At 47.2% G+C, this 17,141-nt stretch overlaps 1 protein-coding gene across 1 annotated transcript in view; it reads right to left on the reverse strand.

The window, feature by feature from the left end:
• cnksr2a (connector enhancer of kinase suppressor of Ras 2a) overlaps positions 1-14,438 on the reverse strand; it is a 66,178-nt gene extending 51,740 nt beyond the window's left edge. The window contains 2 exon segments of the mRNA XM_076995746.1: positions 2,712-2,875; positions 13,804-14,438. Coding sequence (XP_076851861.1) covers positions 2,712-2,875; positions 13,804-13,867 — 228 coding nt within the window. The 5' untranslated portion in view covers positions 13,868-14,438.
• Between the last annotated feature and the right edge of the window lie 2,703 nt (positions 14,439-17,141).

A 17,141-nucleotide genomic window follows, 5' to 3' on the forward strand; every position in this document is an offset into this window, starting at 1 on the left:
GACTTGGGCACTCAGGAGGTAAAGAGAGAGATGGAGAGGTCAGCTCTGTTACAGTGCACTTTGAAATGTCAACTCCATGCCTGACTAATTCCCCAGCAGCACAATTACCGACATATACATTCACACAAGACTTACTGACAACACAACAGACTCTGTATCTGTGACACAAGGCAACAAGGCGTTCCTATTACCCACAACACAGGAAACACAAGAGACCTGTCATCTACAACACAGGCAACACAACAGACCCATTACCCTGTGACACAGGAAACACAACAGACCCATTACCCTGTGACACAGGAAACACAACAGACCCATTACCCTGTGACACAGGAAACACAAGAACCCCTCTGGAGAATAATGACTCTCAAAGAGAAGTCAAAAGATATATTGCTGAAACTAACTGCTGCCATGGCAGAGAGCAAAGGCACGCAGCTCAGATGAAGCACAGACATCTAGCAGAGATCATTCTCAAAGCCCGGAGCACTGGAGCCCACTCCACTCACGAGACGGGCCAGACACGTGGTACACGAGGCAGATCAGCGGCTGCCATTAACACCAGTGGAGTGCTGTAAGTGAGGAAGAGGAGGAGGGGGACAACCTCTCAGAATAGGAAACACATGAGACGCTCCGTAAGGATGTGACATGCCTCCGTACGGAGATACCCCCCCCCCCCCCCCCCCCCCCCCCCGCGCTGCCCCCAACCCCAATCTGGCTGGCTTTATGAAAAGGGTAGACAGATAAGTGATTCGTTTATTATGACAGGAGAGGGGGAGACAGAGGGAGAAAAGGATATGAGAGAGAAAGAGAGAGACAGAAAGAGATAGAAAGAGAGAGAGCGAGTGTGGGAGAGAAAGCGAGTGGAATTAAACAGTTATTAAGTGTTAATGTGCATTAGGACCTCTGGACGTCTACTGAGGTTTCACTGAGTATGAGAGAGTTAATATTTATTTGCAAACATTCTCTCCTCCTCCCTTTATCCCTTCATCTCTCTCTCCTCCTCTCCCCATATCTCTCCATTCCTTTCTCCTCCTCTCCCATATCTTTCCATCCCTCTCTCTCATTTCCCTTTATCTCTCCATCCCTCTCTCCTCCTCTCCCTTTATCCCTCCATCCCTCTCTCCTCCTCTCCCCATATCTCTCCATCCCTCTCTCCTCCTCTCCCTTTATCCCTCCATCCCTCTCTCCTCTTCTTCCCATATCTCTCCATCCCTCTATCCCTCCATCTCCCTCTTGCTCCCTGCCCGTCCTCAGTTCCCCGGCAGCAGCGTCAGCTCCGCAATAGATGACACTGAAACATCCTTCAGACAGCATGTTCCCACGGTAACGCCTAACCACCCCAGGTGCCTGGTGGAGACAACAGCAGCAGTGCTGACCAATGGACCCATGTGCACCATTCAAGGAGCATTAAAGAAGACTGAAGTCTTCACCACACCAGGTGCACAGATGATCACAGGACATCACGGTCTCCTATGAGACCTATTAAACACACACACACACACACACACACACACACACACACACACACACGCACACACACACACGGCTGTATGGCCGTATGCCCATGGTTGTCGTAAAAGGAAACTACTATTTTTCCCCCATGGAGTTGCATTTTTTAACAGGCAAGGAAGACTTTTACAAGTAATGTATTATGTTTTTTTTGCAACTTATTTATTTATTGGTTTATGTTTCACAAGCAATTTACTTCTAATGCGTTTTCTTGTTATGGTCATTTACAGTCATTTGGTATAGTTATAAGGCTGTGTCATTTGCTTTCAGGAAATAAATTATTTATATTCTTGTTTACATGGGCAGCTGAACACTTCACTTAAGATCACAAAAATGTAATTGGATGGTTTTTCAAAGATTTTTGCCAGAATTAGTGGTGGAGTTATATTTATCCTTTTCACCAAATTATATGCACATAAATCCTCCCACATACCATTTTGGTGCAAAATGACCCAACCAGCATGGATGGTTTAGAAAAATACACGACAAAGTAGAAAGTGGCAGGTAAGGGTTCTGGTGGACCACACTGCCAGATTGTAACGTGGCTTGCGCCACGGAGCGAGTAGACGGACACAAACGCTGAGAGGAGCGAGATTTATTGCAGGGCATTCCATACTCGTCATCACTATGCCAGTCCGGGTCGGTAGCGGGAGGGCAGTCCGAATAACACGCAAACACAGGCATAATAGACACAAGGAAACACAACCAGGCAGGGAGACACAGAGAACCAAAATCCTACGGACGAAACACAAAACCACGGGAATCAGGTACACGAACCAAACGCATGAAACATACAATGAATCAAAATACTCGACAAGGGACAAGGGAGACTCAGGGGCTTTTATACACAGAACTAAACTAGGGGCAGGTGATGACAATGACACAGGGGCGTGGTAACAAACGAGGAATCATCAAAACCAACGAGCAGGGCGGGACAAACAGGCAGGGAACACGGACATGAGGGAACCCAGAGTGACAGCTACGAGAGGGGGCGTTGCCCTACGTGACACAGATGTTATGTGCGAAAGCCGTCCTGGAGATTACAAGACGTCATCCTCCCACTGGTATTATCTCAACGTGTCTCATTCACATAGAAATATCAGACTGCTATGTCACAAGGTCCCCATCACTCAAGTTTCAGATGTCTTAACCTGCACCTTTCAAAAGGCGGCTGAGAACAGCCGTCTGGCGGGGGCCTTTACCAGGGCGCACAGCAGGTCCACAGCCTCCAGGATGAGCTCCTGGTGCCCGATACGCGACACGCCCAGATCCTCCAGCTCCTGGTGTGTGATCCGCAGCAGCTGGTCACCTCCAACTTTCTCTCGTTCAAAGTTCTTGATGTACTGCTGAAGACAGTCGTCCAGTCCTGCACAGAGACACACACACACACACACAGCGAGGGCGGAGGATTAGAAGAATGGAGGTCTACAATTATGTTTACATTATCTGGCAAAAGAGGAAACTGGAAAGAGAACCAAAGCTGATACCAGTTCAGAACTTGGATGCTGGACTTGGACTTTTACGCTATAAAGTACCAAGTGTAGTAGTACTAGTACCTACTGTCGTTTGTGTAATTATTATTATTTGTTTCATTATATGGAGAAGGTTTTGATCATTCTCTTCACTTGGGTAATATTGATGTATAAGTAGGACTAAATGACAAAGTTAGAAACCAACATGTGGATGACACATTCCAGTCGGTGTTTTCTTTACACTTTTGTCACGATGGAGGAACAGGTATTGTAACACTTGTGCAGTGTTCCTGCATTCATTCTTAATTAAGCATTAATTCAAGAACTGTGTGGTAAAGTTGTAAACTGTTACCATGAAAGACAGAGACAAAGGAAGAGAGAGAGAGAGACAGAAAGGAGAGAGAGAAATAAGGAGGCAGACAGAGACAGTCAGAAAGAAGAGAGAGAGTGAATGTGTCTAATAATAACATGCTACTATCAGTGTTGTACAGGTGCCTAAAAGAGAAGGTCTTGGCTCTTCTTCCCAAATCATCTCCGGGCTTTACAGGAGGTACAGCAGATAAAGCCTCATCCCCCATCTGTGTCCAGACTCACAGACCCTTCCACACTGGTTTCACACCCTCACATAACCACACTGTTGTGCTCAAGGAACATCATAATCAAAAGACCAGACCAACCTTCTATTCAGAGGGGAGTCAACTGTGAAGGAATAACCAGGCTTAGCTTAGCACCGACATCTACAACTGGCAAGATGTCACAACTAACTCAGGGTAACAAGAGTAAATGCATGTGTGTGTGTGTGTGTGTGTGTGTGTGTGTGTGTGTGTGTGTGTGTTTGTGTGTGTGTGTGTGTGTGTGTGTGGTGTGTGTGATACAATGTGGAACAGGATCTGGCCATAGGCGAAGTTGGTTTATTCAAGGTTGTAGGGACAACCGCAGGAGATGTTAAAACCTGTAGGTTTTATAATCGTTCTGCTCAATAACCCCCATGTAATCCACGGTTGCTTCCTGGATTAAAGGTCACAGGTCAGGAGTAACTCCCCAAAGCAGCACATCAGGGAAGGCACAGTATGGTCTTGGGAAAGTGGCAAAACTGAAAACATACTGTACTGGGAAAACTCTTTAGCATCAGAATAAGTATTTTTACATGTTAAAATACTGGATGTAGAAGATAAATTTTTATTTAGAAGATTCACTTGTTTGTTTGTTTAAAAAGCTGTTTAAATATTTTCTGATTCAAAAAAAGACCTTTGTATCATGGGTCCCTGAAGATCTGTGAGTTCCAGCGATTTGTTATGAACTGACTCCACACATAAGCTCCATCCAAAAAGATTTTTTCAATACTATCGTCATTAGTGCTCAAATGCTTCTTCCCACTGCCAAACACCTCAGCTCAGGACGAATCCCCATCAGAGCTTTTAACGCACTATAGCAGCTGTATCTGGATCCACACGATCTTGTCAAGGAGACTTTCAGATGATCTTTGACATCAGTGGCCCTTAATGCTAATCAGAGCACCTGTTTCACGGACGTTCTCATGACGAAGAGCGCCAGGAACAGCGTTAGGAGCAGCTGGGCTTACAGCAGGCGTTGGGGGAAACACCGTCTCTGCCTAGAAATGCTGGAGTCAAAGTGCGGAGTCATGGCTCTGCTTCTGATCGATGTCTCCTGCGTCCTCAGCAGGTCTGAGTGCAAGAAGCCACAAAGCAGCTCCACTTCAGCCCGACACCAAATATAACCAGCACCATGTCGCCCTAAAACGCCCTCGTCAACGACATTCGTGAGTATGGAAGGGACATTCGTGAGTATGGAAGGGACATACGTGAGTATGGAAGGGACATTCGTGAGTATGGAAGGGACATACGTGAGTATGGAAGGGACATTCGTGAGTATGGAAGGGACATTCGTGAGTATGGAAGGGACATACGTGAGTATGGAAGGGACATTCGTGAGTATGGAAGGGACATTCGTGAGTATGGAAGGGACATACGTGAGTATGGAAGGGACATACGTGAGTATGGAAGGGACATTCGTGAGTATGGAAGGGACATACGTGAGTATGGAAGGGACATACGTGAGTATGGAAGGGACATTCGTGAGTATGGAAGGGACATTCGTGAGTATGGAAGGGACCTCATACAAGGAGAAACTTCTGCTTTTATCAGTTTCAGTAACTGAATCGCAACATCACAGCAAGACTGCACTGATCTGCACAGTACTGTCCAGAACACAGAGTCAGAACTCAGGCACTGATGTGGCCCAAACCCAATAAGAAATGATTTCTGCATTGTTTCCAGTTACTGCATGCCACTGAGTGCTTGAGAGCATGCATGAATCAAACTAATGAAGCACCTGTCACTGTGGGTAAGATGGCAGAGCAGATGAATACATGCACAGCACTGGAGCTGGCAAAGGTGGGAGAGACTCAAAAGGGGAGAGGGAGGGGAAGAGAGGAGAGAGAGAACGAGGGAGAGAGACTGAGGGTGAAAGAATAGGACATGGAGAGAGGTTGAGAGATGAGAAGAGAGAGGGAAAGAGTGTGATCTGTGCATATTCAGAAGAGACTTTACTCATTGTGGCTCAACTTCGTTAAGTATGCACAAATGCAGGGACACACAGGCGCGCACACACACACACACACACACACACACACACACACTTACTCTTGGTCACACAGCATACACACTGACAGACGGCATTTGTCAGCCTTTGGCATTCTTGCCCGTCTGTTTAAAGCCTCCCTGTCTCCACCCGACTCCTACCACAACTGTTCATCCAGCATGAGGCAAATCTCAGACCCTTGGAGAGTGTGTGTGACTGTGTCTGTGTGTGTTTATGTGTGTGTCTCCGTGTGTGTGTCTGTGTGTGTGTCTGTGTCTATGTGTGTGTCTGTGTGTTTGTGTGTGTGACGATTATCGGAGTTCATTCCTGCAATATAAGTTGAACTCTAATAGCCAGGCCTCCCTGAACAAGACTGCACCAAATGCCTGAACATCAAAGATCCCCCCCCCCCAAACTGATAACACAGTGCCACCTTAAATATGACTTGACCCCTCTGACCTTTAAAACAAATGAGTGTTTCAAATATTAAATCATTATACTGTTCACTTACTGAGTCTTAATTTTCTATTTTTCAGCGCTGCTGCGGATCAATAAGTTTATGGCGAATCACGTCTTCTCTACACGCCACATGCATTTGTTGTGGCTTTCAGAGAGTCTATCAGGGGTAGTTAGTAGTGTCTTAATTGACTGTTAATTATGGCTGATAACTGGGTAAGTGTAGGCACTGGACTGAAGGGTGTTCTCCTGAGAGACAGAGAGAGAAAGTGAGGGGGAGATGGAGAGAGAGAGAAAAAGAGAGATGGAGAGAAAGAGAGAGATGGAAAGGCCCTGTGAAAGCCCACTGTTAATCTGCATCATTTATCACTGTCAAAGGCACCAGTGTCCTGCAACACCAGCATACAGGGCAGAGCATAGACAAGAGACATAAACACAAACAGAGAGAGAGAGAGAGAGAGAGAGAGAGAGAGAGAGAGAGAGAGAGAGAGAGAGAGAGAGAGAGAGAGAGAGAGAGAGAGACCAAGCTTTAGCAAACGTGTCTGTCATATGAGACTGCAACAACCCCCTGCTCCTGGCAAAGCAGTGTGAGATGAATTCATCTCCGCGGTGGATTATTAATGTACCTGGGATATCATTTACTGTTCTTAAGCACAGTCTCTCAAAACACACTCACACACACGGTGCGGTAAGAGGTTCACTTTGTTGCAGTGCATTATTTATGCTACGCAGCTCAGTCAGGAAAGTCACCACCGCACCCCCTGAGAACAAGAGCGAACAGCAAAAAGAGAAAGAAAGAAGGAGCAATGAAGAGAAGGCGAAAGGGATGAGAAAAGGGGTCATAGAGGGGTCAAAATACAACACCCATAGGACGCTTCCTATTCTCAAATATGGCCAGGCGCATATGAAATAATAAGCTACTGTGTGTCTGACACAAATGTCCAAAGAGATGTTCAGAGTTATCCCAGCAGACCTTTTTTAGCCCCGTTTAACAGTCTGGCCTTGACCCACAGGGTTACACATGACCACTAACCACTGCTGTGGAGACTTTGAGGTGGCAGTGATGGTTACTGTACTGACAGGCATGTCCATGGTGAGGCTGAGGGAGGTTTACTATAGGCCAGGGGCTGGCAGACCTTTCTCACATGGACACAAGACACCGGAACCCAGAGGTCATCTACAGATGCGCCCGCACGCCCAGCACACAGGCCGGGCATATCTGTGACTCAGCTGTGAACCCAACCCTCCACCCAGGCGAGCTTTCTGGTAATGTCATAACCAGAACCCACCACCCCCCCCCACCAGTGATGAAATGGGGTATCTGTGTGGATTGTGGATTTATTTGTAAAACCAAATACATATATGCGAGTGATTGCATTACAAGTTCGCTTTTGTTTGTGAAGTGTATGTGAATATGTGTGTAAAACACACAGAAATGTCTTCTCCCTAACACATTCTTACTCATATCAGAAAACTGTGTAAGGTGACATTATCATAGCAAACCTTTCTGTGTAAATGCCTGCTATAAAAATCAGGGCTGCATTAGCTTACTGCAGAATGTGTTTTATATATTCTGTTGGCTTAGATCATTTGGGATCTAGTTGGCTTAGATCATTTGGGATCTAGTTGGCTTAGATCATTTGGGATCTAGTTGGCTTAGATCATTTGGGATCAGGCTGTTCCACGCTGATGTGTCTTACTGCCTTTTTGCCATTTTGAAGACAGCTTCGCTAATTCTGAAGCAGTGGATAGATTCTCAGTGCAGTGCAGTTAGTCTGTGTGTGTGTGTGTGTGTGTGTGTGTGTGTGTGTGTGTGTGCGTTCGGTCCTGTTCTCCAGACTCTCCATACTGTAGCGAGCGGCACCTCGTTGCTTCTTCTATAGGGTGACTCAGACCTGACTCACACCCTTCACTCCCACTAACAGCACATAAACACACTTTTACACACTTACACAGGAGGGCGACGTTGCCCTGAGCCAAGCCACACACCCACACAGCCGCCCGCCTGCCCGCTCGACAACACACTGTCACGCGCATGCGTGGGTCCGTGTGTCTGCCTGTCTGTATGTGTGTGTGTGTGTGTGTGTGTGAAAGCACCTGTGTGTGAGAGAAACCGAGTGTTCTCATTAATATGCTGAGGTCTTTCAGCCTCTTTCTCCTGTCCATTTTTTTATTTCTGGTGGTAGGAACAGCTTTGGAAAATTCTGCTCGACAAGAAGTTCTGTTACATACAAAGAAAATAAAAATAAATAAACCTAATTAGAACTCAGACTGCTGGCCAAGAGCTCAGAGCTTGGCTGTGGTTATCTTCTCAACCTGCTGATCCGAGATCAGAATAATCTGCTTTATTTGTAATTATAACGAGCTGCAGAGTAAAACTTGGAATCAGGAAGGCAACAAATAAAACTATACGATCTAACAATACTGTCCATTGTACACATGCACACACGCGCGCACGTACACACACAGACACGCACGCACACACACGCACACGCACACACACACACGCACACGCACACACACACACACACGCACAGAGAGAGAGAGAGAGAGAGAGAGAGAGAGAGAGAGAGAGAGAGAGAGAGAGAGAGAGCCTGTCCTGCCATGCGCGACCACATGTTATGTGGAAATATAATATTCTATTCACGCATCCACATAGGATACACCCTGGCACACCCTGGAGACAAGCCTGGAATACTCTGAATACTCAGCCTGGAGACAGCCTACTGCTTGCTGTGTGTGTGTGTGTGTGTGTGTGTGTGTGTGTGTGTGTGTGTGTGTATGTGTGTGTGTGTGTGTGTGTGTGTGTATGTGTGTGTGTGTGTGTGTGAGTGTGTGTGTGTGTGTGTGTGTGTGTGTGAGAGAGAGAGAGAGAGAGAGAGAGAGAGATCAGCAAACCCAGTCGCGACACCAGTTAACGCGCATTCACATATCGTGGATAATTAAAGAACATCGCCGCACACTGAACGTCTTGCCTTTGTTTCCTCTTTAATCTTTCACTCGAGGCATCTGAGCCGCCGCCTCTCATATGGTGGAGAGTTGCGGCGGCACACACACCTACCCGGAATAAACAAGCAGGCAGGAGGGGATGTCAGTGGGTTCAGACCACGACTGTGTTGGCGCTTACAATCACCATTAACATATGTGCCTGCAGCCGCGTGGTGGACCACAGGACTGACACTGTCATTATACCTCCGCTAATGGGGTTAGTGGTGACTTCCCCGTTTCAGTTCAACACAAGAAAGGCTATTCTGGGACAGATTAGCGCGGTTTAGCGGTGTCGTTGCGATGATCACACAAGAGAGCGCTAACAGCCATGGATCCCGGCTCTATTTATCATCGATCTAACGTGCGGCACGCTTGGGCGGTATAGCGCCGCGGTATTAATCGGCGCTATCGATCAAGTGTGTAAATGTCAGCTACACTGATCTCAGTACACAGTCGATCATTAGTCGTGCTTCTCCGTCGGAGTGCCGACAGACGCCTCCCCCGAGGACCGGGGTGGGGGGGGGGACTATCCCGTGGGAAACTGCGCCTGAGTTGAAGTCGTTGAGAACGTGGACGCGGTCAGACTGCGAACCGCCAGGATCCTGGCGCTGGTTCGACCCAGCTGCTGCACCGACCATGCTGCCAAAGGGATGGCCTTCAGTCTTGGATTTGGGCCTAACGGGACTCGGATTTACTTAGGCCTATATAGCCTTGATTTATATAGACCCACAATATTTACACCCCATATCAGTTTAGACAGATAACAGATAACATCTTATCGTCTCTGAATTAAAAGTTAATTATTGTTGTAGGGCTAATGTTTAATACTGATAGTACGGAGTGATGTGGTGATTAATGTATGATCCACATTAGTGCCCTGCGTTTAACAGCACAGAGACCCAGCTCCCATTTTACTAGAATTTACTTAATGTTTATTTTACTGCAATAGCCAGGTTATTAAAACTTCATCTTAATTTAGGCATTATCTTACATTATCTAACATTATGTATATTCATGATTGCATAACTTAAATATGAACCTATTAGCCGGATACAAAAAACAGGCACATAAACCGTCCGCTATGTTCCTGGACAGACCTGAGCAACACTGAGAAATTGGGACCCGGGTTCGTTAATGAAGCGGCATGTGCCGAAACTCGTTAGCGCGTGCTAAAGACCCCCCCGGAATTCCAGGGTATAGCTTGCATGCGCTATCAGCAATCAGCACGTCTTGCAGGAAACCAAACGCTGTTCAGCAAAGCTCAGGAATTCAGTCGTATCTACACATTCCTATAGATTATTATGGATTAAAATCTGAAGCACTAAAGGAGAACAAGGGACTTTCACACGTTCACGAACAAGCGAGTTCACACACAAAAGCACGCACATGTGTAAACTCATCCACTGGATCACCAACTGTTACATTCCAGCTCCTATAGAACTAAGCCCGTGTTCAGTTGCTTGCAGCCTGTTACAGCATACATAAAGGCATGGACGTAATTTTGTAATAAAAAGTGGGGGGGACATGGATTCATCGCTATTTAAATATTTGGTTTTAACCGTAAAAACTGGGGGGGACCCCCCCCAAATTACGTCCGTGCATAAAGGAGTTTCTCAAGTGGTACCCACGGGCCCCAGGAAGCATTTGCTGGGACAGAAGGATAGAAGTGACGACTGGGATCACAGAGCACGACCCTCGCTGCAGTGTACGTGTGTGTGCATGAGCAGCGTTTGTATCCTCCGCTCTCTCAGAACAATGCTTAGCATTTGCTTCACGTGTGGCAGTCCTCCAGTGTTGTAGGAGGCGCTCTAGCCCACTGAGCTACCACCTCCTATACTACACCCCCCCCCCCCCCCCCCCCCCCCCCCCAACACACCAAGCCATGAGGCCCAGTGCCCAGCTCCCTCTGAATTTTAACTGGACCTCTTTATCTGCCACAGTGCATTTCAGGGACGGAGCAGTAAAAGCTTGGACCCCCCCCCCCCCCCCCAAGGCTCTGAACCCACACACAAAACACAAGAGACACTGCTTTAGAATGAGACTGGGGGGGGGGGGGGGGGGGGGGGGGGGGGGGATACTGAAGGTCTGGTAAGCAGAGGACAGCCCAGCTTTCCTCTCTCACTTTCACTCTCTCTCTCTCTCTCTACCTCTCTCTACCTCTCTGACGCACTTTCTCTTGATCTCATTCTCACTGTGCCAACAGCCATCATTTCATTTTCAGGACCATAAACAATACATGTCTGTCTTCTTTCTGTAACACTGCAAGAGCACGGTGTCTTCAACACGTAACTTCTAGTAACTGCACTATGGTAAATGAGTCGAACATACAGGACTGAAGTCAAACATTGACTGACAAACAACGTGGACATCAAGTACACTTAAAATACGACGACAATAAGAAAGGAGTGTAGCACATAATGATAATGAGACAAGAAACACGTGATACAAATAACACAAACAAACACACTAAGAAACACACATGGACGTAAGCGCACGTAGACAAACATACACGAACACAAAAGAGTGAGGGAGGAGTCAGACTGTGACACTTTCGGTTTTTGTCTTTCAATAAATCCATCCATCCATCCTCCTTCCTTTAGTTTCACTGAATAACATCCTGGCCCACTCATTTTCTTTAGTTCTCATTGGCTCCCTTGATACTCTCAGTTCTCGTCAGACTTTGTTCCGGCATCCATCCTCTGGCTCACCGCGCCCCCCCCCCCCCCCCCCCCCCCCCCCCAGTCCCCCCCAGTCCCCCCCCACTCCCTCTTGCTCGAGCACCTATTAATTGCTAGACGCAGATAAGCTCTGTGTTTTGAAAGCTCAAGCACTTGGGTGGCTGGAGAGCTCAAGGCGTCTCTCGCTGGTAGGGCCTGCGGGACCCTCGGCGGGACCCTCGGCGGGACTATTCCACGTCCGGCCCCGGGGCCCTGGGACCGCCATTTGCTGTTGTTCATAAGCAAATGAGTTTCTTCCACTCCAGGTAACCTTTAGACTGAGAGGACCCACACAACGTTTGGGAGCTAATGCCACTTTAATCACACTTGTTAAGTCATGCTGCACAGCGGACTGGCTGAGTGGAGCGTGTAGGCCTCAGGGTGCATACAGTGATCTGTCCTGCTCACACCGGCTGTGTGACTCACTCACTCCAACCCATTATGAGACACAGATGCAACTTGTTCCAAGCCTCATGTAACAATGGACCTTCCACATACACACACACACACACACACACACACACACACACACACACACCCACACACACACACACACACACACACACACACACACACACACACTTTCAGTCTTTTCACCAGTATTACAAGGTCTCCCAACATATGATATTACAGCAAGTTACCCTTGAGCGTTCTAAGCAGCAAAATGATTTTATATGAGATATGAAACTGCAAAGGAGTTTAGCTGTTCAGGGTATAAGAAGAGTCAGGGATGTTTCATGTTTCGTCATCAGTAGTTTGTTACAGTGAGAGAGCTTTGAAAACTCTCTGGAAAAAGACATCTCTCCTGATGGAACATGAGTGCATGCACACACACACACACACACACACACACACACACACACACACACACACACACACACACACACACACACACACACACACACACTTTTGGTTGCCTGCTTCAAAATCATCTTAATCCACGTTGGAAATAAATAATAATTTGTAGTCATTATGATGTAATCTTGGGGGTGAACATATGATTTTGTAAATGTCATGCATTTATCACATGCATAAAAAATGCCAAAACTCCACAGTTAATGTTACATTGTTACAGTCTCACAAACTTGAGATGAAGGTCCACAGCTTTCTGAGGTGAAGTAAATAAAAATTCAGGGCTATGTAACAGTCTTGACAAGCCATGGGATTTATTGCACACCGGCATTCAAATACAGGGTACAAGAAAAACATAAAAAATATTGCCTATTTATTGTTGTCCATTTAATTTAAATGTGCCATATTAGTCGTGTGGCAGTGGATGATTATAAGTGTACTTGTACAAATTTCATATCTTGGACGATCGTTTGTTCCTGTACGAATCGAACAATACGAATGGATGAATACATTAATAAACGCTGCGGGAATTACGTAAATATCATCACTTTCCTTTTCTCATATTTAAAAAATAAATCAGATGTAGGCTACATTGGCCAAATGTGCTAAGCCGATTGTATGGACGTTTAGACAAGTTAATTAAGACGCTAAAGAAGCTGTAGGTTTGTGAATATGCTAATATGGACCAACATCTTGGTTTTTTATTTGCTGCTGTTTAAGCAGAATAACAGTCATAAGGGGCGAAATTTGATGTCTGTGAGTCTTAAACGACGCGATTAAGTCATTTCATACAATCTGGCGAGTTCGCATAGCGCGTTGTGTTGTGATGTGCGAACCACCCACGCCCACGCGCGCTGTGCAGGCGCGTCATTCACCTCCGCACGGCCAACCTCACCAAAGATGCTGCAGTTACTCTCCTCACCTGCCAAAATGCGTCTTCGTTGCTTCCTATCACTTAGTTCCGTTTACTAAGAGAAACAGATTCACTCTCAAATTCTAAGATGCACCTTTGAGATGCACCTCTTCTGTGGTGATTTTTAGATTACAGACACCTGTTCAGTAATACACCGGCATCCTCAGTAACCACCTACACTAGTATTTAACGCCAGCAAAATGGGGGTCTACGGGAAAAAGCTTTCAGGAACCTTGCGGTTCCTGCGCAATTACGCGAATGTTTCAGCCCTGCGCTCATTTACACCATGGCTCACCTTTCATCCAGTCCACCACCTGACTGGGGCTCCATTTGCTTACTGGTTCCATGACGAGAGCCATCGGGAAAGTTTCGGTAGTTCTTTCCTCACGTGGGCCGGGGGGGGCAAAAGATTTCGTTAACTCGGTCCAATCACGCAGCGGATTTGGGTTGGGGACTTCTCGCGCGCGCCTCGAGACGGTTCCCACGTTAGCGCCCGATGTTGCCCAGACGGAATGGTTTCATCACATCCAGCGCAAACACGGCACTGTAAGGACTCTCGGGCACATGTTATGAATGTGTGCCCGATAACCGCTCTCCACGGTCTCGGCCGTTTCTCATCTCCATCACCCGCTTGTTTGTCTTCGGTGGTCTCGTGTCCTAATATCCGCTCTCCCGTCTCAGTCCAAACGCGCTGTCACATTGTGCCGTGCTGAGATTTCCTCTCATCCGCCTTCTCTGGTGCGTCCACGATAGTCGTCCAGTTTCGTGCTACGCACCGGCTGCAAGACCCTCACATTCTCGGCCGCTCCGTATTCAGAGCCGGCTATCTGACGAGCGCCGACTAGCGGTTAAGAAGGGCATAAGGGACGAGATGTTGGCCGCGCTGAGTTTATGCTGCCTCAGAAATAACGACACGGAGAGAAACACTGATTAAATCGAGCACGCGCTCCTCCTGTGGGCGGTGTGCTGCAAAGTGAATTTGACTCACTGCGTGATTATTTCCCGCGAGGATAACGGGCGTAATCCCAGCATCATCTTAATGACGGGAGGAAACGCTCCTGTTTCAAAAAGGGTTCAACACTGTTTCAACGGAACTTGGATGAAATATGGGTTTGCATTTCCGACCTCATTTTCGCCCAGTGTGTGATGTTGTGCTAAGTCTTTTTGTGGGTGCAACCACAGTATTTTAAGTCGGAGCTGACTCTAAAACATTCAGCTTGGACTGATGCGCATACGTTGAAAATCTTTGGAAGAAAGAGAACGAGCGAAAGAGCGCTCGTGACATCTTTTTGGGAAGCCTTATTAATTAATCATAAAACTCTTCAGCACATTTTATACGCTAGCCAACACATCTGTGACGGGCACCCACGCTTTGATCGTCCCGAAACAAACCGGTGTTTTCGCACCACATCCAGAGTCGGTCACGGTAGCGCACGAGCGCGCACCCCCGCTGCCGTAGTTCACGGAGCCAACGGAGGCGGGAGAGTGGAGCTGGGTCCAAACCGAGGCCCAGATTGAGCCTTAGTGTGTCGACATGAATCATACAAGAGACTCACGAGCGACATTTGGCGCTTTAAAACCCGCAGGCGCCCTGTAAACGGCGCGTTTCCCCGGTAGCGGAGAGCCCGTCCGCCACCTGCTGGCCGCGCGGAGACGAGTCCGTTTCAGTCCAACCTAGATTCGTCCTTCTCCGTGGGGATAATTTGGAGCACACAGGATGAACGATCATCCTTTAACTGTCTGTAGCATCTATGAATTTCTTTCAGATATACCAACACGTCTTATCTCATTTCAAACAAAATATCTTTTTAAAGTCAAGTTTCAGGGTAAAATAATAAGTAATTTAAAATTTTATTTTCTCATTTGGGTTTTTGTTTTTTAAAACATCTGCTGTATCTTTTTTTTTTGCTGTATGTGTTTCGGTATCTGTCGACATTAAAGAGCGCGTGCCCCTCTGAGGAAAGGCATTACCGGGCGCGTCGCTGTCGGGCTGCGCGTGCAGAGAGCGAGCGCTTTCGGTTTCTTTAAACCTCGCGGCGGCTCACGTTGCTGGAGCCGCGCTAACGGCGCGGTAAACAAACGCCCCCGGATCCGGAGGGGGTGGGGGGTTAATCTGCAAACGAGGAGAATGCGGTGTGCTGCCTGCTGCATTCGAGTAGGAGGACGCAGTTTTCACACCCTGACAGAAGATTTGCCAGTGTCGCATTTAATCCCCCCCAACTGATTCTCCCCAAACATTTTTTTTACCTCTAGAATGGCAGAAAAATAAAAGCAAAGCTCTTTCTGGCAGTTTGAGTGGGTGGGTGGTGGTGGTGTGTGTGTGTGTGTGTACAGGAGAATGGTACTGTGGTCTAAATAAAGGTATCAGGGTTGAGAGGTTAAAGAAACATATGTGCTATTGTTAGACAAAGCTCAAATACATTGTTTTTATATCTGTGGTACAGAGTAACAAGACAGAAGGAATGTTTTGCCAGGCTGAAGCAGCAGTCACAGCTCCCCCTAAAGGCTAACGGAGCTCTGCTCTACCCCGTGTTAGAACACGCGTGTTCCATTACACGGACGCGGCTCCATTACACTCTCCTCTCTTTTCTCACTAGTTTGAGAAGCTGACCAGACATCAGCACAAAACACAATGCATCATTCCTTCTATACAGTAGCAGGAGAGAGCGCTGGCGTGAATCAAAGCAAATCAATCAAAGAACAATAGATCTGTGTGCTTAATTGGGTTTCTGCATGGCTGTTCCAGTTGGAACAATTATTCCTGCCTGACTGGACTTCCTCTGTTATCTTTATTTGCAGAAGTGCAGCTTCTCCGGTGATCAATGGCTGCTTTCACTACGAAAACAATGTTTTTATCGGGGAGAGCCGTAACATACTACTAAGCCCCTAACGACGGGCTGGTGGATACAGCAGTGGGCCGAGCGTCCTCTGTGAATGAGGTACAAATCAAGTGGGGAAAACACTCCCTCTAAACATTCCTGCCTCTCATTGCCAAATCTATTCTATGTGAAGAATTCAGATCCAATCTCAGGACATTTGATGCAATTGCACGTCACGCAAAGCAGGCAGGGTCCACCATCACTTGCCCAGGCCTCTGAAAAATTGTGCTTTACTTCATAACTCAGGCTTATGCTTACAGAGCTATAGGGGCTAAGCTGTGCCGTGCTGAGGGAGAGCTCTTAGACCCAGGACTAAGCTGGAGCTCTTAGACCCAGGACTACAGGTCCCTTCTTTGTCAAACAGGGGTGAGGATGATGTAACTGGGACCTTGTGACCAACCACCTCCGTTCTGATGAATCAGAGACCAAACCATAAACGCATGATGAGCCGTATCCAGCAGACAGGTGATAATTAACCACAACTTCCAGGCAGTGGCTGGCATAGATAGAGAGGGTGTAGGTGTGTGTCTGTGGATCTTAGACAGGATCAAAGGGTGGCGCTCCGTAAGCCTCTCTCTCTTTCTCTCTCTCTCTCAGTCTGCTGTGTCCCTGTGTTAGGCTGATTAGAATTTATTGGTCCTCTCTCTCTCTCTCTCTCTCTCTCGTGTTGTGTCTTATTTGTTTCTGCTGTAGGGTGTTGTGGCACACTGCTAGATGGCATTAATGCAGCTGAACTGGGTGTCCTGGCCTTGCT

The sequence above is a fragment of the Brachyhypopomus gauderio genome, unplaced genomic scaffold, assembly GCF_052324685.1.
Source record: "Brachyhypopomus gauderio isolate BG-103 unplaced genomic scaffold, BGAUD_0.2 sc241, whole genome shotgun sequence".
NCBI lineage: Eukaryota > Metazoa > Chordata > Actinopteri > Gymnotiformes > Hypopomidae > Brachyhypopomus > Brachyhypopomus gauderio.